This window comes from Puma concolor, chromosome E1, assembly GCF_028749965.1.
Source record: "Puma concolor isolate L17-30 chromosome E1, mPumCon1.1.hap2, whole genome shotgun sequence".
NCBI classification, from domain to species: Eukaryota; Metazoa; Chordata; class Mammalia; order Carnivora; family Felidae; genus Puma; species Puma concolor.
This window is the reverse complement of record NC_141680.1, coordinates 18,808,904-18,831,845: the sequence shown is the minus strand read 5'-3', so window position 1 is coordinate 18,831,845 and position 22,942 is coordinate 18,808,904. Positions and strand designations below refer to the sequence as shown.

The 22,942-nt window shown below is 56.5% G+C and overlaps 1 protein-coding gene across 7 annotated transcripts in view; it reads left to right on the top strand.

The window, feature by feature from the left end:
- FOXN1 (forkhead box N1) overlaps positions 1 to 21,892 on the top strand; it is a 28,143-nt gene extending 6,251 nt beyond the window's left edge. The window contains exons 1-9 of one of the 7 annotated variants that reach the window (XM_086686516.1): positions 763 to 832; positions 8,225 to 8,376; positions 8,733 to 9,191; positions 11,497 to 11,610; positions 13,387 to 13,517; positions 14,264 to 14,360; positions 17,807 to 18,014; positions 18,216 to 18,707; positions 20,316 to 21,892. In XM_086686516.1, the coding sequence (XP_086542642.1) occupies positions 8,254 to 8,376; positions 8,733 to 9,191; positions 11,497 to 11,610; positions 13,387 to 13,517; positions 14,264 to 14,360; positions 17,807 to 18,014; positions 18,216 to 18,707; positions 20,316 to 20,635 (1,944 nt within the window). In that variant the 5' untranslated portion in view covers positions 763 to 832; positions 8,225 to 8,253 and the 3' untranslated portion in view covers positions 20,636 to 21,892. Of the gene's footprint in view, positions 1 to 762; positions 833 to 8,224; positions 8,377 to 8,732; positions 9,192 to 11,496; positions 11,611 to 13,386; positions 13,518 to 14,263; positions 14,361 to 17,806; positions 18,015 to 18,215; positions 18,708 to 20,315 lie in introns of those variants that run through there. The other 6 variants (XM_086686519.1, XM_086686513.1, XM_086686514.1 and 3 more) reach the window with 6 other exon arrangements.
- The last annotated feature ends 1,050 nt before the right edge of the window (positions 21,893 to 22,942 follow it).

Below are 22,942 nucleotides of genomic sequence, written 5' to 3'. Positions count from 1 at the left end.
CATGGTTTTGGAACTGAGAATTTTGCTTCCCTCTTCTCCTGCTAGCCTTGGAGGGCAAGCTGACCTTGCTTCTGGGAGCAAAATCTGGAGGTGGGCTCACAGCCTCAGAGCCTGGACTCAGGAATAGGCAGGAGGAAGGAAAAGATGGTCCGTCAATGATCCCCAAGAGTAAGAGCAAAAGATCTTTGGGGGTTGGGGTATTTAGGTGAGAGGTCTCCGGAAAGGGGCATCCGAGGAGAAGGGAGACCCAGCAGAGCCAATCCCTCAGACTAGGTGGCCAGTCTTTTCTAGGAGAAAAGGGGTCCTGGGAAGTGTGTCTTAGAAGGGACTGGATGGGAGCGTGAGGGGTAGTATTTCTTATTTCCTTAAAACCAAGCATCCCTTATTTCCCATCTACCAAATGAACATCCACAGGCAGTTCAATCTGTCCCCTGTCTATTCATCCATCTGTCTGTCCATCTATCCACCTATCCAGCTTTCCATCCAGTCATTAGTCCATCCATCAATCTGTCCATCCTTTGATCTGTCCACTCTAACCATCCGTCTACCCTTCTATCCACCTGTCCATCCACCCATCCATTGTCCATCTATCCAGAAAGGTCAAGCCCCAATTGGTCTCCCCAGGGCTGCTGGGAAGGGCCTGTGGTCCTGTGGCATTTATGGGGCATGTGACCTGCCTGCCAGGCCTGGGGAGGCAGCCCCGCCCCAGCCCTCAGGCAGGGGGCTGGTCCAGGCATGTGGGAGTATTTATACCTCGATGGAGGCTGCTGGCTTGTCGCTGGGCTCAATGACTCCCCGAAGCCGTGATGGTGGCCATGGCCCAGAGCCCACTGTGAGTGCTTGGATTCAGCTCCTCTGGGGCCAGAGCTGGGTGGCAGGGGCTGGGGACGGGCTGGGGAGATGGGGAGGTGGCCAGGGATGGTGGGAAGGAAGGGGTGCGGGGCCAAGGAGAGTGGGAAAGCAGGAAACTGTCGGAGTCAGGCATCCACAGCAAGGCTGTGGAGAGGGGATGAGTCCATTGCCATTTAACAGCCTCTGGAGGATCCCTTAGTAGATGGCAGGAAGAACAGAGCGGGAGGGCTAAGATGACATGGGAGATTAAGGTTAGATATCTGGAAGAACTTCCAGGTCAGCCCCAGACACGGAAGGAGGCTCAAGTACTTTCTCAGGATGGGCCTGCCGAGTGATACTCTAGGACCAGCCTACTTCCAGAAGCAGGGGAATGGCTGAGATGGCTTTGGGTGAGCTCTGCTTTGGGGGGTGGGAATGGCTCTGCTGTGGGTGACAGCGGCTCAGACTTGAAGAAAGTCTCACAGCGGGGACACGCTTGCTCTTGTCGCTCTGTTCTTCCCCACTCCACCCACCCCCACCCCCCCCACCACCCCCTCTGCCCGTAGCTGCTTCTCCAAGCACTTGAATCAGATCTGAAGGCAGGGGCAGCTGCCACTTTTCCTGAACCCGAGGCAGGGCGAAGAGCCAGAGGGGCCAGAATTTTGGCTTCAGAACCCCCAACCTTGACGGGATGAGAGGATCTAGAAATTTCTTCCTTGTTGGCACTCTCAGACTCCCGCTGTCCTGGGGTGCTCAAGCCTCAGGAGCAGGCCCCGGGCCCTCCAGTGCCAGCCCCAACTGGGTAATTACTGAGCTGCTCCAGGGGCCCCTCCCAGCAGCCGGGGCGGGAGGAGCCCCGGGTGGGGCCACAGGCGCCCTGGGCACGGCCCGCCCCTCATAAAACATGCTGCCGCAGCCAGTGACAGAAACCATTAAGGCGGAACTGCGCCATCTCCACCTGGCTCATGAAGGGCGGGTAGGAGGCTGCCCGGTGGGAGGGAGAGTGGAGAGAGCCCGGTCAGGGCCCTCGGTGTCTTCTGTGACTCAGCTGCCCACAGAGGACACAGGGACAGACCCTCCCCAGGAAACCTCCCACGTTGCCCGCCTCCCCCGCCCCACCAGCCGCTCTGGCTTCCAGGGGTGAGCGAGGAGGCTAATGTGCTCCCGAGGCTCGGCCGTGTAGCCCACTGGCTTTGAGACCTGTGTCTGAATGCTGGGGAGCAGAATCTGGTAGCCGAGGGAACTCAGGCAAGTCAGGCTAACCTCTTTGAGCCGGTTTCCTCATCTATAAAATGAGGATGATGACACTCTTCTGGGGTATAAGTCACCCAGCTATTCCTGATCCCTTTGAGGATCTCCTCAGGGAGGTCCCTCCTGAAGGCAGGCCAGGGGTGCCGGCCCTGTGGACCGTAGTCACCTCCATAGGACCCGCCTCTGCATCTTCAGATGCAAATGGTCCCAGCCTTTCACTGTACTTGGGAACAAAGGTACGAAAGAGGATGCCACTTGCCCAAGGGCCCAGCTGTTTGCGGGAAGGGCACAGAGCAAGGATTCATTGATGTGCCTTGTGGGTCCTCTTGTCATGCCTTTTGGGGAATTTCTTTTTTTTACTTTGTTTTTTTAACTTTATCTATTTTGAGAGAGAGAGAGAGAGTGCAAGAGCTGAGGAGAGGGCAGAGAAGAGAGACAGAATCCCAAGTAGGGGATGCCTGAGTGGCTCAGTTGGTTGAACGTCTGACTTTGGCTGAGGTTATGATCTCACGGTTCTTGGGTTCGAGCCCCGCCTCCAGCTCTGCGCTGATCGTGTGGAGCCTGCTTGGGATTCTTTTTTTTTTTTTTTAGTGTTTATTTTTGAGAGAGAGAGAGAGAGAAAGAGACAGAGTGCAAGCGGGGGGAGGGGCAGGGAGAGAGGGAGACACAGAATCCGAAGCAGGCTCCAGGCTCACAAACCTTGAGATCGTGACCTGAACCAAGATCAAGATCAAGAGTCAGACGCTTAACCACTTAACCGACCGAACCATCCAGGCACCCCCCTCCTGGGGAATTTCTTACCATCATGCTCCTTACTCAAGTTAGGGAGCAAGGACTCTGCTCTGACTTCCCTTTGACTCCAGGGAAGATCAAGTCTACTTCTTCCATCCCCACCCGTGCCCTCCTACTCTCCAAGGGTGACGGACAGAGGAGAGGTAGTTCAAAGAGCAGAGGGTAGACAGAATTGCCCAGATACTGAAATGGTCTTCGGCTAATGTTTTGCCAGGGTTGCACCTCAGGAGTGTGTGTGTGTTTGGGGGTGTGGTTGGGGCTCTGAAGGCCTGAGAATCAGATGTGATTTTCAGCTTTTAGCTATGTGGCACTGGGCAGGACATTTCCCCTCTCTGGGCCTCAATTCTCTCCTCTGAAAAATGGGGTTAATGACCTTGCTCCCCTACTGGGGGTGTGCTGATCAATGTTCACCAACCAGCTCTCAAAAAAAAAAAAGAGAGAAGGCTCTGATTTGTAGCGTTTGCTGGTTTCCATGGGTAAATACTTACACGATGGCCAATTTGGGCTCATTGGACTGAACCAGGAGTTGGAAAGAAGTGGGTACAGATGACCCTTGCAAACCCATAGTAGGTGTCGCCAGCACACCTAACTGCCTGTTAGCCTCTAGGGCAACAGGTGAATGAAATGAGATAACAGATACAGATACAAGTGCTTGGTAAGCCACAGAGTGCTTTAGAGATATAGAGTTGTGAGAATGCTCGTCCACACAGTCGAAGGGAGCTCAGGGCACAGTCCACCATTGAGAGTCCAGGCCTGGCTCCAGTCCAGGAAGGGGGCAAGCTGTGGGGTGGGGAAGCCTACCCTAAGTGAGAGGGTCATGGGAGGGGAGCTCCTGGGATCTGGGAAAGGAGGAGAGCAGACTGGACTTCCCACACTGATTTTCTGATCTTTGCAAATACACATCCCATCATGCTTCTTGGAACAGAAGCAGATAGGGCAGAGGTTAGACTTCAGTGAAAAATTGCCTCTGGGGACGCCTGGATGGCTCAGTCAGTTAAGCGTCCGACTTCAGCTCAGGTCATGATCTCATGGTTCATGGGTTCGAGCCCCGTGTCAGGCTCTGTGCTGACAGCTCTGAGCCTGGATCCTGCTTTGGATTCTGTCTCTGTCTCTCTCTCTCTCTCCCTGCCCCTCTCCACTTACATCTCTCTTTCTCAAAAAATGAATAAACATTAAAAAAAAAATTCCCTCTGAATGCAGTTGCAAGCCTCAGGACACCGGAGCCATTAGCAAAGCCTCCTGAGGGATCCAAAGCAATAGAGTAACGCCCCTGCCTCCCACCTTCCCTGGGAGTTTCTATAGGCACTAGCTCTACCACAGGGGAAGAGCTGGAATGATCTCTGAGGCCGGAGAATCAAGCGGAGGGAAGTTTAGCCTCTGCCAATGCAGGAGGATGAAGTCATGGAGACCGAGGTGGGAGGCAGGAAAGAGGAGTTCCCTCTGTTCTCCTTCCCCCACCCCACCCCCAGCTCATGCTTTAAATTAACTCTGTCCCACTGCTAATTATTAATAATAGCTATTCTTTATTGAGCATGTACTATGCATTAAGCGATTTACAAGCAATATTTCATCTAATGCTCCAGAGAGGTACGTATTATTAGCCCTCTTTTACAGATGAGGAAACTGAGGCCCAAGGAAGGAGGTTAAGCAACTGGCTCAACCAAAGTCCCACAGTTACTGGACTCAAACCCCATCCTGACTCTAGAGCTTCTGAACCAGATCATCCAACTTCAGGGGCAATGCTGGCTACCCCAGGGAGGGGTCAGGGACCAAGGCAGCTTCATCCCTCTCCCCACAACGAGCTCTTCCCTGTGCTAGACAAGAGCGTCCCATATACACCCATCAGAGCCCCACTGCTCAGCCCCTGAGGCAGGAGGGCCCTTTTGGGTTTTTTTGGGGTTTTTTTTGTTTTTTTGTTTTTTGTTTTTTGTTTTTTGTTTTTTTTTTTTTTTAATATATGAAATTTATTGTCAAATTGGTTTCCATACAACACCCAGTGCTCATCCCAAAATGTGCCAGGAGGGCCCTTTTGAATGCAGTTGGTAGAGGCTGTGTGGTCTTAGGCAAGTCACCTAACCTCTTCTCTGGGCCTCCTTTCCTTATTCGTAAAACAGAGCTTGGGCTGAGGCAACCAAGGGGGTGCCACTGAATCGGGAGTCGTCACTTATAAAACCAACCCAGAGGAAGCCCCACACCGAGGACCATTTGAGGGCTTCTGCATCCTCCGCGCAAATAGAGGGGTGGGCCTCTAGCTCTGTACTCGCTCCTTAGTTTTAATCCTGTCCCTGGGGGCCTGGAGGTGGAGGGTGAGGGGTGGGGTGGGGAGGTATAAAAGTCATGGCTGTAAACTAAAGCATTCAGTCAGGGCGTCTGAGATGCAGGAAGTCAGACAGGGCTACAGATAATGTCCGGGGACATAGAGGCTTGTATAAGGTTGGGGGTGAGGCAGCTGTGGCCGCAGGGCTCCTCCTGGGAAGGCCGGACCCTCAGCAGGAGGCGCGGCCCAGGCTGCGGCTCCGAGAGGCCTCCTCAGGTTCATGTCTCAGAAGAGCAAGGGCAGCCGCCAACTGGGGCTCATTAGCCCATGTCCCCAAGCCTGCCAGGCCTAAATTTGAGACCATCGGGAAGCTAGGGTCTGGGGTCAGAGGCCACAGCCACATCTGACATAGGTCCTTGAGCATGTTCTATGTGCCGGGCATCTTACACGCATCGTCTCTCTTAAGCTTCATGACAGCAACCCTGTGAGGTAGGTCCTCGTGCTCCATTTATCAGAGGAGCAAGATGCAAAGAGTTACACAGGTACACAACTGGGGCTCAAACTCAGGCCAGACAGACCAAATCTACCCCCCTTGCTGTCGTAACCATGCACAATTCTGCCTCTGGAGAAGGGGGTGACCACCACCGGTTACAAGCCTGAGACCTGGGGGGGGGTGGGGGGAGGGGCCGGGAGAGGCAGGGAGAGCCCGGGGGCCTTGCCTCTGGAGGTGCTGGAGAACAGCTTGGGAAAGCGGCTCTGGGCCAGATCCAGGCGTGGCAGGCAGGCCCCAGCTGTCCCAGAGCTATCCGGGGAGCAGCGGCCAGGCCTGCGGTCATGCGGAGCCAGAGATGGGCCGCCCGGCACCTTGGGCCCCATGCCTGCTCCCCTGTGGTGTCCAGTTACGGCCAGCTCGGCGCTTCCCTGGTCACGCCACATTTAGCATTGCCGAGTGAGAGGGTGCCGGGACACGGAGAAGGGGCGGCAGAGACTCTTGAAGGGGAGGGAGAGCCTCCCACCAGGCCCCCACCTGGACCCCAGCTAGTAGCCTCCTCTGTCACTGATCCCCTGAGGGACTTGGGGCAAGTGCCTTCCATTCCTAATCCCCATTACCCCCAATCAAAGAGAGGAGGTAGTTTATTCCCCAAAGGTGTGCCAACCCTAGGCTGGGCACCATGGGGCCACCAGGGCCATCCCTCCCTCCCAGAGCTCCCAGGAGATCATGGCCTGGGATATGAAGTTATCCTGATCTGCCTGGTAGAGGTCTTGGACGGGAGGGGTAAGTGTAAACCTCACACGTTTCTTGTTGTTTGGCCCACACCCACTCTGACCCCCACCAAATGATGAAATAGTAAGAGTACAGCCTCCAGAGTCGAACAGATCTGGGTTCAAATCCTTAATTTTTTGTAATTTTATTTTTGAGAGAGAGAGAAAGCAGGGGAGGGGCAGAGAGAGAGAGAGAGGGAGACACAGAATCTGAAGCAGGCTCCAGGCTCTGGGCTGTCAGCACAGAGCCGGACACGAGACTCGAATTCATGGACCGCAAATCATGACTTGAGCCGAAGTCGGACGCTCAACCGACTGAGCCACCCAGGCGCCCCTGGGTTCGAATCCTTACTCTATTAAGGATTAGCTATGTGATTTGGGCAAGTCAGGTAACCCTTCTGCGCCTCAGTTTCCGTATCTGTAGAGCGAGGGTAATGATGTACCTTCCTGACAAGTTTGTTCTGAGAAACCAGTGAGAAAATTCTCCAAACTGTTTACACAGCAGCCAGCCCAGAGCAGGTCCTCAGCAAATGGCAGCCTTTATCGGAGACTACTTGGCAAAGAGGAGGACATTCAAAAAGAAATGCCCTTTGCAGGTGGTGGAGAAGGAAAGCAAAGAGCTGAGGATGATAATAGTAAGGCCGTACTGATAATGATATTAATAACGAGAGCTGGCATCTACTGAGCACTTACAATATGGTAGGCACTGTGTTAAATTCTTCCTATGCATGATTTCATTTACTACAGCATCTCCATACGGGAGGCCCTACCTCCCTCCGTGTTTTGTAAATGATGGGGTTCAAGCTCAGAGAGCTTCCCTGACACAGCGAGCAAGGAAAGGCTTGGAGCTGAGTCCTCTCAAACTCTTGGGCTGTGCCGGGGACAAAGTGCTATAATTCTAGAAGGTCTGAGCAGAAAGGGCCCTCCGCTATCATCCAGTACAAGCCCCTAGTTTTTCAAATGGTGAAACCAAAGCTCAGAAAGGGCGGTGGCCTGGGGCACTTGGCTGGCTCGGTCTGCAGAGAATGTGACTCTTGATCTCAGAGCTGTGAGTTCGAGCCCCACACTGGGCGTAGAGATTATTTAAAAATAAAATATTTTAAAAGGGGGGGAGGGGCAGTAGCCTGCACAAGGTCACAGGTACGAGATGCAGTTTGGAGGAGGTAGGAGAAAACAGCACTGGCCCGTCACTGCACATTGGGCCAGTGGCTACAGCCCGGCGTCATGCCAGGCTCACAGGGCCACCAGGCAACCGGGTCACCTCAAGTCCCCGGTGGCACTTGACACTTTCAGGGTCATGCCAGCCCCTGAAATGGCACCACAGGCCCAGCCTCTACTGAGGGCTGGGTCACCTGCAGCGTGAGGGTCACTCCCACCCTCCGCCTGGGCTTGACCCACTCTCCCCAGCTCCCCTTCTCTCAGGACCACCTGCTTGCTCAGCCACTGAGCAGAGACTGCTTGTCACGGTCACCTAGCCCAGTCCCGCGCTGGGGAGACAGGGGCTGGAGGCAGGGTCTCCATCTGCCACTGAGCCCCCGAGCAGCCAACTCTCCTTCCTGGGACTGTGTGGGTGGGGGGTTTCCTACCTGGTGTGTTTTGTTCCGTCTCCACCAGTCTTCTCTCTGTGCTTTCTTCCTCTGCCTCTCGTTTATCTGCTTCTTTCTGTCTCTGATGTTCTCTCACTTTGTCTGTTTATCCGTCTGTCTATCTGTCTGTGTCTCACCGGATGTCTGGTGGGAGTCAGGGTCCCAGCCCAGGGAGGGGGTGGGTGGGGAGGTGGTGAACTTGGGGTCGGTCACCGCAGGACCCTGGTCCTCACTCTCATCACAGCCGGCTTTCTTCGAGGCCAGGACCGGGTGATGGTGTCGCTACTCCCGCCGCAGTCTGACGCCACGCTGCCCGGCCCCGCCAGACTGGAGGGCGAGCCCCAGGGGGACCTCATGCAGGCGCCGGGCCTTCCAGGCTCTCCTGCCCCACAGAACGTGAGTATCTGGCACCTAGGCCCCACCCCCAGAGCCCTCCCGGGGTCTGCCTTGTCCCTTCCACCAGCGAACGAGTACCCAGTGACTCCAGGATCCAGAAGTGTTCGATAGAGGCCTCTGGTTCTCCCTTCCATCTGGGGCTTTCCCGGGGCAAGGCTGTATATATCCATCTGACTCAGGGCACCTCAGATCTAAGAGCAGCGTACCCTCACAGACGAGGGCTTCCAAAAGCAGGCTATGTCTCCTCCATCGTTTGGGAGCCCCCGGAGCTCAGCCACAGACCCCTTTACCCTAGCACAGGGCAGGGTCCTGGTCCAGCATCCACTCACAGGCTCTCTACCCTCTGTCCACCCCAGAAGCTTGCCGGCTTCAGCTGCTCATCATTTGTGCCCGACGGCCCCCCAGAGAGGGCATCCTCACTGCCCCCACAGAGTCCCAGTGTCGCGTCACCTGGCCCTGAGCAAGTCCACTGCCCAGCCGGCCCTGGCCCGGGCCCCTTCCGGCTCTCACCCTCAGATAAGTTCCCCAGCTTCGGCTTTGAGGAGGGCCCAGCAAGCAGCCCTGGGCGCTTCCTCAAGGGCGGCCATGGGCCTTTCCACCCATACAAGCGGCATTTCCATGAAGACGTCTTCCCTGAGGCCCAGACCGCCCTGGCCCTCGATGGACACTCCTTTAAGACCCCGGGGGCACTGGAGACCTTCGAGGAGATCCCCGTGGATGTGGGGGAGGCTGAGGCCTTCCTGCCTGGCTTCTCGGCAGAGGCCTGGTGCAACGGACTCCCCTACCCCAGCCAGGAGCACAGCCCCCAAGTCCTGGTGAGTACCAGTGGCCGCTGGGCATCCCACCTACTCCTGTCCTAGTTCCCAGAAGCCCTGAGATCAAACTCCGCCTTCCCTTTCCAGACTTTTCCACTCAGGGTCAGTTTATGCCAGGGAAGCGGCAAGTTCAGAAAGTTGGGGTCTCGGCTTCATTCTGGCCTCCAGGTCAGCTGGGGAGGGGATGCTGACCTGGCCTGGCATGGAGAGGGCAAGGTGGGGGAGATCAGGCTAAGGAAGCTGGCAGCTTCCCAGAGGCTCCTGAGTCAGGATTCCAGTGTGTGACTTCTCTGTTTGCCTAAGTGTCAAGAATCCCCAGCCAGACCTACCCGCCCATATGCAAATGTGAGAAGGAAAACACATTCCAGACGTCAAGAGAAAGGGTTTGGGGATAAGCCACGGAGCACAATGTTCTCCTCTCTAGCATCAGCATAGAGTCTTGAGAGAGGGCTTAAGTCTTCTCAAAGGATTTTCCAGGCCCCATTCTTTGCCCACAATGGGGCCTGGGTATATTCATAGAAATACCTTGAAAGCACCTTGGAAGGTCAACCAACATATCCCTTTCACTGCCATACCCACAAGCTGTATGATCTTGGGCTAGTTACTTAACCTCTCTGGTCCTCATCTGAAAAGTATGGTTACGAGGACCTGCCTTATAGGCTTGTTGCCTTGGGCAGAGGAAAGCTAAAGGGAGGTTTGGAGATCCCTGAGATAGTGAGCACTGAGTGGCCTCAGCCTGGGTTGAGCTTTCTCCAGATGCCCACCAGCTCTCCTCACCTCTTGCTTTCTAACAAGCCATTCCATCCCCAAGCCACCCCCAACAAAGCCTGATTCCTAGACTTGGAAGATAGAGAAGGGCTTGGGTACCTACCAGCTGTGGCCAAGTCAAGAGCCTTGGTTCTGGGGCCCTTTGATGGCTTTTCCTCAGACCCATTGAACACGACAGCAACTCGTGGTGAGGACACCATCATGTTAGTTTCTGCCTCCCAAATGTCCACTCAATGCCAGCCCCTGCTTGCTGTGCCAGATCTTCTCTTTCAAGTGGTCCATTTAATCCTCACAACAACCCTCTAAAGACTCCTCACTACCCTCGTTTTGTAGGTGAAGAAACTGAGGTTCCATAGAGGCCAAGTGACTTGCCCAAGGTGTCCCTTGGCCTGTGAGGCTGAGATTTGAGGCCACTCCCTTACTCCCTGCACAGTGGAGAGGAGCTCAGGCCCAGAGAACCAGCTAGCTGGTCGATTCACTGGGTGACCTTGGACACGTCACTTCCCCTCAGTGGGCTCAGCCCCATCATCTTCCAAATGAGGAGGTTGGACATAGTGCTCTTGGCCCTTCCAGGCCTGAGATTCTATGATTATGGCTATCTCTGCATCAGCAACCCCAGGGCACATCCAGAAAGAGCTAACCGTTGAATTTGACCCTCTGGGCCCAGATGCTGGCTCCCAAGGCCCCTGATAACCCAGGAAGAGTGGTCCACCTCCTCCTGGCCTGGTTCGCCTTCCAGGACTAGCTGTGCACGCTTTCTGGCCCTACTCAGGGTAGAGATTGTGCTAGACTCTGGGGGCTCCCTGTGGAGCTCACAACCCCTGGGAAGCCAGAGTCTGGCCACCACCACTGGCAGCAGCTCAAGACAGGTTCCCTGTGCCGGGGTTGAAAGTGTGCCATGGGGCTCAAGCAGACCAGCTGCTTTGAGTTGAGGGTGGCCAGAAGGTAGAGCGGAGAGGACTCACTAGCCCCCTCCAAAGAGCCTGCTGGAGGTCCCTTAGGCTTTGCCGAGGAGGAAGTACAGAGCTTGGGGTCATGAGCCGGACCAACCTGTCTGGCCACTTCCTGTGCTCCCCTAAATATGGCTCTGCGATGGGAATCCTAGAGCAGTGGCCTTTTCCAGATGTCCTTCACAGACCCGCTCTGAGAGGCTAGCAGCTCTGAACGCAAGCAGGCCCCAAACCAGGCTTGATGAGTGGACTCATACACTGTATCCTTGTGCCATTCCAGGGAGGTCTCTGACCCTACCCACCCTCACTGTGACCCAACTCCTCTGGACAGCCCAGCCTCTGCCTCTTACCTGAAGTGAGGTGGGGTGTGGGGGGTGGCGAGTGCTGTTGACTCCGGCCCCAGCTCCACCACTAACTTGCTGAGCTCCCTCAGGAAAACCCCTGACCTTCTCTGTCCTCTCTTTGTTCTCTAGGAATAAGCTTTGGGGGAGGCAGAGTAGAGGCTGCATTTGTGTTAAGTTTCAAGCCACAGAAGAGCGGGAGGAAGAAAACTAAGGCCCAGCCTGGTCATCTGTTTTTTCTTCCAGCAGGGATCAGAAGTCAAGGTCAAGCCCTCAGCTTTGGAGACTGGTCCTGGGATGTACTGTTACCAGCCCCCCTTGCAGCACATGTACTGTCCCTCCCAGCCCCCCTTCCACCAGGTGGGTCAGGGACACGTGGGCATGCTTCTCTGGGGCCTCAGGATATTATGTGGTGTGAGGTGGGCAGGCGTGTGTTGTGGGTGTGCACACCTGGATGGGCAGGTGGAGGCAGCAGGACCCTGGACCTCGGGCCAGGCCACCGGGGCTGGGGGGACAGGGGTTCATGGGGAAGGAAGGAAGCCATTGCCCTTCTCTAGGAGTAGGTGGGGTTCCTCTGAGAGTCTCTGAAAAGCGAATGGGGCCTATCGTGGGACAGGGCCCAGATGTGAACCAAAAGGGGAGGGAGGAGGAGGGCCAAAGACAGGGGCAGAGAGAAAAGGGTTATGTGGGGTGACACACAAGACGGAGCAGAAAGAAAACAATGGGCTCCCGTCTGGGTCAGCCACTGTCTCGCTATGTAACCTTGGCTCCAAACTTCCCTTTCACCTCAATAGGGTGGGACCGGGTATGGAGTTAGGCGGCCTTCCCACCTGGAGGGCTCCAAGACCCCCTCATCTTTGGTCCTTCCCCCCCTTCCCCACCCCACTGCCCAGCCTCTGCGATTTGGACCTGTATAGGATGCCAAGTACTTGTCCCACATTGGCATGGGATGCAGGCTTTTAAAAAGAGGCAGAAGAGAGCCCCAGAGCAGCCAGGCAGCTCCCAGGAGTCGCTGGGCAAGACGGAGCAAGTGACTGCCCAGCGCCCCAGCTCCATCCACCTGCAGCCTGGCACTGAGACAGGCCCTGCCTGTGGAGCAGGTTCTACTCCCAGCTCTTTGGCTTTGGCCCTGATCTTGGCCAAGCCAGGGAGGCAGGCACGTGGGGGGGAGTGGGGAGGTGGTCAGACTGCTTGCTTTGTGGGGGGAAAGAAAGAGACGGAGGGAAGCCGAGGGAGCACATGAGGGGTCACCCTCGCTGCCATGAGGAGCCTAGCTGGAGAGGCTAAAGCCATCCTGAGGCTCAAGGTCTGGCCCCGGGTAGGGGGTGTCCCTGAGGCAGCCTAGACCATCAAGGACTGAGCCACAGCATGGTTCAGGGGCTGCCAGACCTTAAATGGCCTCACCATGCCCAGCCTTGCTTTGATGCTTTCTGCATTCCGCACCCCCCTCCAACAAGATGGCCGCACCCAGGCCTTTATGGAGCCTGCACAGAGGGTGACTCAGGCACTAAGTGTCTCTCGGGTGACCTGGAAAGAGCACTTCAGCCTGGAGCAGATGGGGGAGTCAGAGTCTCCCACCCCCATGGCCCCCATAAAACGCCACCCCTGGCACCGCAGCCACTCCCTTTGCCGTAAAACCACCTCCTACCCCCACCGGCCCACCACCATGACCTGCCCTTTCAAAGAGCCACTGAAACTCATAAAAGGTGGCAGTGCCCAGCAAACGAACGCCCAGGCTGGACACCCTGCTTCCGACCCAGCCGTTCCGGGAAATTCCAGGGGAGGCCTGGAGGCCCTCACACTCTCTAGCCCCGCCAGGCTGCTCTCCCATCACCATGGCAACCAGAGCACCTAGATGGCAGGAGAGGAAGGAAGCCAGGAGTGGGGGGGGGGAAGCTTTGAGGGCTCTGAGACCCCGAATTTGGGAACGTGGATCACCTCAGAGCCCCTCAGATGTCCACACCCTTGGCCAGCCCCCTCAGATTGTTCTGCTATTGGAGCCCATGACCAGGGAGAGAAGAGTCTGGCTTCAGCTCCCTCTCTGGATGTATATGAATGGGGCGGGGAGGGGATCACCCCCACCTTGGGAAAGACTGGTTACCATGGCAACCATTCTGCCCCCTTTGACCTCTACAGTACTCACCAGGTGGCGGCAGCTACCCCATACCATACCTGGGCTCCTCACACTATCCTTACCAGCGGATCGCACCCCAGGCCAGCACCGACGGGCACCAGCCTCTCTTCCCAAAACCCATCTACTCCTACAGGTATGTTTCCCAGCACCCCTGTGGTGGAAGGGAGTGGGTGAGAGGAAGAGTGGAGAAGCTGAGGCATGGAATCCTCAAGGTATAAGGTGATGCCAGAGGAGGGAAGTCATACCCCGCGGGTTTCTAGAGGATGTGAAACCTCAGGCAAGCTATCTGACCTCTCTGAGCCTGTTTATTCATCTGTTTAAAAAAAAAAAAAAAGTGGAGGGGGGACAGCAATATTCAGGCCTTTGGAAGGATTAAGTGAGAGAATACGCCTGGCACATTGCAGGGGCAGGGGCTCAAGGAACCTCAGTTCCCTCCCTTACTATCCAACATTCAGTGTGTGATTGGCTGAGGGCTGACTGGTAATGACAACTTCCATTTAATGAGTGCCTTCTATGTTCTAGGCATCATCCTTAATCGTCACAACTCTGAGGTAGCTATTACATTTTTTTTTACTTCAAAGCTGAGGAAACTGAGGCTCAGAGAGGTTAAGGCACTCACCCAAGGTCACATAGCTAGTGAATGGCCAAGCCAGGATTACAACCCAGGGCTCTCAAGATTCCACAAGACCCTCGTATAGCCGTAATTCCTGGCTTCAGCGGACGCGTCCTCACCCTTTCTCTTTCCAACCTCATAGAGCCTCTCACCTAAATCTGCGGCAGGTTCCTCCCTCAACCACTCTGGCCGGGGCGGGTGGGGTGGTGACTGGGAGACTCCCAGCCTGCTCCCAAGTTCAAACTCAAGGCTTTCTCTGCCTTCAGCATCCTCATCTTCATGGCCCTTAAGAACAGTAAAACTGGGAGCCTTCCTGTCAGCGAGATCTACAATTTCATGACGGAGCACTTTCCTTACTTCAAGGTGAGCCCAAGATCCACCCCATTCCCGCCATCCCCAGGTCCTGGGCAGGCCAGGCCTCTCTGGAGCCAGAGGCTTCCGTTGGAAGGTGGAACAAGGGTTAGAACGAAAGCCAGGAGAGGGTTTGCCCCACTTCCTCCATGCTTCCCCTTGTCTCCATGTCAAAAGGTCAGACTTCCGTGTAAGGAGCAGAGAGCTCAAGCCACTCACACAAGGTTACACAGCAGACTGGAGTCAGTCCTTAGGCTGCTGGAAAGTGGACATGTCCGTCCTGACAGGCTTCCAGAAACATCCACCTACCCCAAGTGGGGAGAGACACCTTGGGAAGAAATGAGAGCCTTTCCCCACCCCTGCCCCCAGGCTGCTGTAGGGCTAAAGGAATTTGGGTAAGAGCTAGCCAGCCAAGGTGGCATGGGATGCTGGGACCACAGGACCCATTGCCTTCCAGGGAGAGATTAAGATCTGCCTCTGTGGGCGGCAGGCTCAGCTACAGTTCTGCCAGAAAGCGGGGTGTGGGCTTCACGGTCTTCGAGAGTTCCAGAGAACTGAGTGGCTTACCTGTACAGTACCTAGGTCCTGTCACCCACTCAAGGGGCTTCTGAGGGCTCTACCAGACTCCCTCCGTAGAGGCAGGACAGACGTCCTTCTCTCCAGAGGGGCAAACACATCAGAAAGGGTGATCCACCTGCTCAATGTCACACAGCAGGGGGAGCCGTTGTTGCCTCAAGCTGTTTGGTTTCACACATCTGCCCACCCCCCCCACCCCCCCCACCCCCGCCCCCAGACCCTCCAGCATAGACCTCTTCTTCCAGGGTGGGTGCAGGGGAGACCAGAGTTTGTGTGTGAGGAATGCCTTCTCCAAGGTCTACATCCTGGGGGATACAGTCCCATCCGCTAACCGGACAGCAGACAGGAGCTGAGGCCCGGGTCCAGAGCTCATCTCCACCTGCCAGTAGGTGATCCCTGGCTTCACTGGCTTCCCAATGGTCCTGCCTGGGGATAATTAGAAGCTGATATTCAGACAAGTTTATACTTGCTGCCTTGCCATCAAATGAGCGGGCAAGATGGCCAGAGTGGTCTGGCCGGGAATGGCAAAGTGTGGTCATCTGCCAGAGATTCTGGGAGAGAAAGGAAGAGCGGGGAGAGTTGTCTCTGGGATTTGAGAAGCATCAAAGCCAGTATCCAGGGCTGCCCCTGCATCCCAACTGGCCTGGAGACCAAACTCTTCCTAATCCCTGTAGATCTGGAGGGCCTTCTCTAGGGCTTCCAGGGGCCAGGCTAGAGAGAGGAAATTGAGGGCCCTGCCCTGTTCCTCTCAGCCATTCCTCCCTGCCAACTCCCAGCCTGGCCCCCAGCCCCTCCCTGCATCTCATCTTCCTGGCTTAATTATTTTTCCTGGGAGCTGTGTAATCCCTGTTTTATGGGGCTGAAGAGTGAAGAGGTCTAACAGCTTTTTTTTTTGTTGTTTTTGGTTCTAGTTGTTGTTCTTAGCCAGTTGCATCACCCCCTCACTCCCGAGTTTACATTTGACTTCAGAGAGAAAGCATCTGTGAGGCTGGGACGGGCCCCGGTGGTGAAGCCAGCCCTATAGGGTGACCTGGGCAGGGCCCTTAATGAGGGGACAGGGCTGGAGTCAGCTCTGTCACTGCCTCCTGTGTGATCTAGGGCCAGGCCCTTTCTTCCCTGGACCTCAGTTTCCCAATCTGTAAAATGGTCAGGTTGGACCAGTTGGCACATACATTCCTTCCAACTCTGACAGATCCCCTCTGACCTGCCCAAGGAATTAGTTCAAAGATCCTCTGCCCCCTTTATCTCTCACTCTCCATTTGAAGGTCATGTTTCTGGGCAAGAACAAGGTGGACCCTGGGGTGCATAGCACTCATGCCCAAGGCAGCTGAGGTGGGTGTCCTGTAACCCCATGAGTCAGGGATGTGGGACCGGGGAAGTGTCCATCCACTGGACATAATTGCTAGTGCTGACCATCCCTCTTCCAAACAGGAAGTGGCTGGGGTGGGGGCTGTCCTGGCATCCCAAAGTCACAGATTTATGGGCCCATAAAAGGGCCCAGTGCCCATTAACTCTGCCCATCAGGCGACACAACCTCGACTCTTAGTAGGGACAGTCGTGGGAGTTGAAGGCAAATCCCCAGCTGGCTGGTCTGGTGGCTCCAGAATCCTCCCTTATGACCCTGGGATCCTTGGGGGTCATCTCAACCAGCCCCCTGTCCCAGGCCAGCTGCCCCTGACAAAGGCTCCCGCAGCTCTTGCCAGCAACTTGCCGTGACGCTGGCATCAGGACCCAGTTCTGCTGGGCGTGATTCAGCCTGGCTGCTCCCTGGGGCAAGTGAGCCGGGGAGGAGGGAGTGGCCGCCCCTCATTAACCAGAAACTGCAAGCTGAAAGGGAAAAGGGACCAGGGACTAAGGGCATAGGGGCCCCGCTGGCTGGAGCAGATGTCCTGCCCATAGTTGGCCCCTGCTGGGCCCGGGACCGTCACAGAGGCTGGAACAGAGCTGGAGGTGGGGAGGATGGGGGTGCCCACTGGCACCCCCGCCACCGCCTCTCACCCAACTGAGTCAGCCTAATGGTTTTTACAACCCTCCCTGAGCACAATTACCGCACTGGTGGCATGACTGGGCCTCCTAATGGGTGTTTATTCTGTTGGCACGAGCCCCCCCACTCCCCACCTGAGGGCTGGCCTCCCCACCAGGGCACGCCCCCCCTCCCCGGGCACACTCATGTGAACACTCACACCCACACACGCATGCAATCATGAGTACCCCCACACACCCAGAGAGACTTTCTCACACACACATCCTTACGCTCAAGGGAATTCGCGGCCCACCAACCCAAGAGAAGGCTCACACCAGGGAGACATATTCAGGGACACTCGCATGCGCGTATGCAGAGCCAATCTCTCCCTCTCTCCCTCCGTCACCAAAACCCAGGTATTCAGGCCACATGTGTGCAACGTGTGCACACAGTCAAATACAACCTCACCCCTCTTTCTTTGCTTCTGAGTTTGCCCCAGCAGGGATGAGGCAGACCCAGGAAAGGAACGTTCCGTAGCTTCCTCCTAATTCCAAAACTGGCATCCAAGACCTGAGTAGTGAGTTCCCCGTCCACAGAGGGGTCCCAGCATGGGCCCGAGGACCCAACTCCAGATAGGGAACGGGCCCTCCCTTTATGAATCACTTCAAGAAGCCTCTGAAGGGTCGCCAGAGGTGGGAGCGGGATGAAGACAGATTTTAAGCGAAAATAGTTTGCAGTCAAGATTCCTGCCCACCACGGAAGGGGGTGCCAAGCATGGGCTGGGCGCCGAGGAGGATGACAAGCTCCAAACGGGTGGCAGTTCTGTGCCCAGAGGGAGCAGGAAGAGTTTCCCGGAGCCCAGACCCCGCCCTGGCTACTTGACCCCGGCCTGAATTCTTGTCTTGCTCTGCTCCGGCAGACGGCGCCCGACGGCTGGAAGAATTCTGTTCGCCACAACCTGTCTCTCAACAAGTGCTTTGAGAAGGTGGAGAACAAATCAGGAAGTTCCTCTCGCAAGGGCTGTCTGTGGGCCCTCAATCCGGCCAAAATCGACAAGATGCAGGAAGAGCTACAGAAGTGGAAGAGGAAAGACCCTATTGCTGTCCGCAAGAGCATGGCCAAGCCAGGTCGGAGGCCAATGGGCAATGCAAGGGAGCGGGGGAGGGCCTGGCATACCCGCTAGCAGACAGAGAGGGAGGGAGGGAGGCTAAATAGGTTGAGAAAAGCAAACCTGTCAGTAAGGGGAGGGCCTGAGCGGTTCCAAGGCTGGGGAGGGATTGTGGGGAAAGGGAGGTCTCATGATGTGCCTCTCTCTTGGGTCTTTTTAGAAGAGCTGGACAGCCTCATTGGAGAGAAGAGGGAGAAGCTGGGCCCCCCACTGCTGGGCTGCCCAGCCCCCGGGCTGGCAGGCTCAGGCCCCATCCGGCCCCTGGCACCTCCAGTTGGGCTCTCCCAGCCACTGCATTCAATCCACCCAGCCCCAGGCCCCATTCCTGGCAAGAACCCCCTGCAGGACCTACTTGGAGGACATGTGCCCTCCTGCTACGGGCAGACATATTCGCACCTCTCACCGGGCCTGGCCCCTCCTGGACCTCTGCAGCCATTGTTCCCACAGCCAGATGGGCACCTTGAGCTGCGGGCCCAGCCAGGCACCCCCCAGGACTCGCCTCTGCCTGCCAACACACCGCCCAGTCACAGCGCCAAGCTGCTGGCTGAGCCTTCCCCGGCCAGGACCATGCATGACACCCTGCTGCCAGACGGAGACCTTGGCACTGACCTGGATGCCATCAACCCCTCTCTCACCGACTTTGACTTCCAGGGTGAGCTGGGGGTGGGAAAGGGAAGGTGGGACAGGACTGGAGAGGTACGTCCGGCAGCACGGCCCATCCCCTCCAAGTCTCCAGGCTGCAGCCCGGAGCTGCCAGGCTTCTGGTCAGTTGAAGCAGACAAGTCTCGAGCTGGCGAGGGATGCCAAGGGGCAAAGAGGAAGGTCCTTGCCTCCACCTCCCTCCTCCTGGTGCCCCTGAACATGTTCCGACTGACCCCGTCATCAAACCACCCTCAGCTCTGGGTAGGTGGGGAAGAGCCCAAGTTCCATTCCATATTGACGGTGAGCAGATGACAGTCGGAACATTCCGCAGAAGCGGTTGCATTTTCTCAGAGTTCATCTTTTAATACAGAAGGAGGAAAGAGCTCTTCCCCCAGGAAGAATGTAAGGCCTCAGAACGAGGCCAGTCCCGGAGAGCTTTGGGGACAGGAGTCTGCGGAGAGGTTCTGTCTATTCCATTCCACCTTGCCTGCTCCACCTCTGCTCACGGCCAAGCCCAACCGTTCTAATCTAAACTTCAGTGCATGCCCAGGCCCTGGTCCCGGCCACAGGACATTTGGAGGAGGGTGCTGACCCAGGCCTCAGACCTTCTGGGCGCACCGGGTTGGGGGCATCCACAAGCAGGTGGAGACACCTGGCCCTCATAGAGCTCCCAGTCCTGTGGGGAGACAGCCCAGGTCTTGGGAAGCTCATTAGAAACGTACAGGTAGATCCTCAGCCCTGTCCAGAAGTGGGAGTCTCAGAGGAAGCCGTAGACATGTGGGCTCCCATAGACACGCATCTGAGCCCCTAGTAACAATCAGGCATCATGTGAGTTGCTTTACCTGTGCTCTGTCATTTGGGCCTTTAAAGAAGGAGCGACCGTTAAACCCATTTCACAAAAGCACGCTGAGGTTACGTAACTTACTGAAGGTCACTTAGCTAGAAAGAAGGAGAGTTAGGATTGGAACCCAAGCAGCCAAGTTCAGTCCAGGGTTTAGTCCGGCCGCCTTCCTCCATCCCCGCAGCCCCGATACCCAAGCCAGGCCCTGGCCTGCCGTGACGGTGACGCACGCAGGACACACAACACCAAGAGGAGGTGGGGGGCAGCATTGTCTCCTCCCCAGAGTCAGTGTTCCCGGCTCCGCTCCTCTCCCTTGGGCCCGCAGTGGAGGAGGCCCAGAGAGCCGAGCCCAGCCACCTCATCAGGTCCTGCAGTGCATTGTTGGAAGATCCTTAGCCTTGGCTGTGTAACCACCTTCCTCGGGAGCCTAGGCAGGAGCCAGGGGGAAGAGTTCCAGGGGCTCCCTCTGCAGGCTCGCTCCAGAGTGCGCAGCGTTAGGTATCAGCCCTTCCAATAGGCAGCTCTCAAGTCCTTGACTCCTCCACTCTCCCTCCCCTGACCTCCAAAAAACAGAGCCCCAGAGATCATTTAGGCTACAGCAGAGGAATCTGAGAGTTCCGGCAACTGCCTGGGGTCACACAGCGAGTGCCAAGGGGCTGCTCCCCAGCCAAGGTTACCCCAATCCTGTTCTCTTTAGCATGTGAGAGCCATGGGGTCAAGGGGACAGACAGGGCTCCTTTGCACCTCCCAGTGACACCTGTTCTCTCCACCACCTAGGAAACCTGTGGGAACAGCTGAAGGATGACAGCTTGGCCCTTGATCCCTTGGTACTGGTGACCTCGTCCCCGACATCATCTTCAATGCCACCACCTCCGCCACCACCCCATTGCTTCCCACCTGGGCCCTGTCTGGCAGAGACAGGCAGTGGGAGTGGCGACGTGGCACCATCAGGCGGTGGAGGCTCCGGGGCTTTGGGTGACCTGCACCTCACCACCCTCTACTCGGCCTTCATGGAGCTGGAGCCCACACCCCCCACGGCCCCCGCTGGCCCCTCTGTGTACCTCAGCCCCAGCTCCAAGCCCATGGCCCTCGCGTGAGCCACACCCAGAAGCCTTTATGTGGCCTGGAAGTCCCAGCTGGCCGCCCACGTCGGGCTCACCTTAAAGGTCAAGGAAGGAAAACCATCCCTGCCCCCTGTGCCACTAAGCCAACTGTTTGTTAGCTGGCAGCCGGGGGGTGAAGAAGACACCACCCACGATGCTGCCCCTCACACATTTCCGCCAGCTGAGCGAGCCAGCTCCTCACTCAGGGTCCCTGAAGACCCAGTGTCTGGGAAAAAAAAAACCCACAAACACTCTCCTTAGCTCACACTCATCCCCACTTAAGCGCTTCTGCGTTAATGTGTACATGCATATGCACCACACACACACACACACACACACACACACACACAGTCTTTCAGACATACACCCATCCACATACCTTCTACCCAGAGGAATCAGAATTACACCACTGAGAGCCTGGCTGCTCCATTCCTGGGGCAGCTGAGAGCTGAGGGCTCAGGGTCCTCATGCCAGGCCCAAGACCACCCTGAAGCCCTATTCTGATGTCCACATTTTCTGCAGGCGTGGCCCCTCCTAGCGTGTTCTCTCCCAGAAGCCCCCTGTATTTATTCTCCCAACTTCATCCCAGCAGCCTGTCAAGGAGGAGTAGGGATGGGGCCTCTCCCCAAGTTGTCTGTGGGTCCCCCACTGTCTGAGTAGCAGCCCCCACTCTGCCAGGCTCTGCCCATCCTCAGTAAACACTCTGTCCGACCTCCCCCAGAAGGACACACAGGAGGGGCAGCGTCCACCCAGGACCAAACTGAGCCCAATTCTGACACAAAGTGTTTGGAAAAGTCCTTGCCCTTGGAAACTTAAAAGTGTCCTCTCTTCCCAGCCCTGGGTGCAGGAAGGGCCCCTCCAGATCACTACAATCTCACCCCTTCTGTAAGAAATTCATGTAGTTTAGGTCCCAACTTACTAATTACTTCCAACCGTCCCGGGCAGTCTCTTCCTTTCAGGGAAGGGAAGCCTGATGCAGGCTGGCAGGGTGGGGGGTGAGCACCCACGCTCCCCTCTCTCTGACTGCTTGGCAGACCCAGGATGTCCCTGGAGCTAGGGGGTGTGTCCAGGCTGCCCGCCATGCCCTAGCGGAGAGCCCAACCCACACCAAGTGGGAGCTTCTGCCTACCCTGGAGGCCTGGGGGTGACAAGAACCCCCAGAGGTTTTCCTGGGCTCAGTTAGGCACAAGCAGATCCCTGGATGGCCTGCCATTATCCCCTGACCTGGAACAATAAAGCAAATGCCTTGTAGTCTTGGCTCCCGAGGCTTCATTTCTGGATTTCCCCTCCCTGGACAGAAAGGCCAGGCCTCACTAATTGTCGATGCCCTGGGTTTGTGTTGTCACCCTGACTCTCGTTCTTTGCTGTCAAGTTTCCAAATCTAAACAGTGAGACATTTAGGAGGACTTCCTGATCAGCCTGGGGAGGATGAGAGGGCAGGACAGTGGGGCCTCTTCCTAGAAGAACCGCCAAAAGGATGCAAGGAAGCAGCTGACCTGCCCACAAGGAGGAAGAGGATTCCCTCCCCCTACACCCCGTCCTACTGCGATCGCTTCCCCCCTCGAACGCTCCCATCTCCTCACACAAGAAGGGGTCACTTCCCCATCCAGCCTGTGCCTTCTTGCCACCATCTTTCCCTGGCTGGAGCTCTGGGTTCCACAGGTGACATGAATGGAGCACAGTCTGGTTCTATTCACACTGTTGGCCCTGGACGGTGACCTCTGGAGGGTAAGGGGCCCCCTCAGTCGCACTTCAGACTCACCTCCCAGGTGCCACCTTGGTGGGCTGCTGTCACCAAAGGACAGCCTAAGAGGAAGCCCCACGCTCTGCCTGAACAGGGACAGGATAGGTGTGGGAGACAAAAGCACATACATGAACCTCAAGGCTTGGAAACTTCTTCCAGGAGCCAGGCAGCACCACTTGCTTGCCCCAGAGGACAGCTCTGTAGAGATACCATAATAGAGCCCCATCCCACAGCGGCACCCTCCCTAAGAGGCTCTAAGCCTGTGTCCAGGACGGCAAGGATAGGGTGCCGAGTGCGGGGAGGCATGGCCAGCCGGTGCACCTGCCCCAGCCCAGCCCTGGCTGTGAAGGAAAGGGGTGAATCCCCCTACTCTACACTTCCATCCTAGGTGGTAAGCAGAGGACATCTCCAGAGGTACTCAGACCTTTGTCCCATGGGCCCCTTTAGCACACCTACTAGTGAGCTGGGAACCACCCGAGTAAGGCAGGTGGCAAACAGGATCTGGGGTCTTGTGTTTGTTTTTGTTTGGAACCAGACTGGCCCTTCTTTTAAACCTG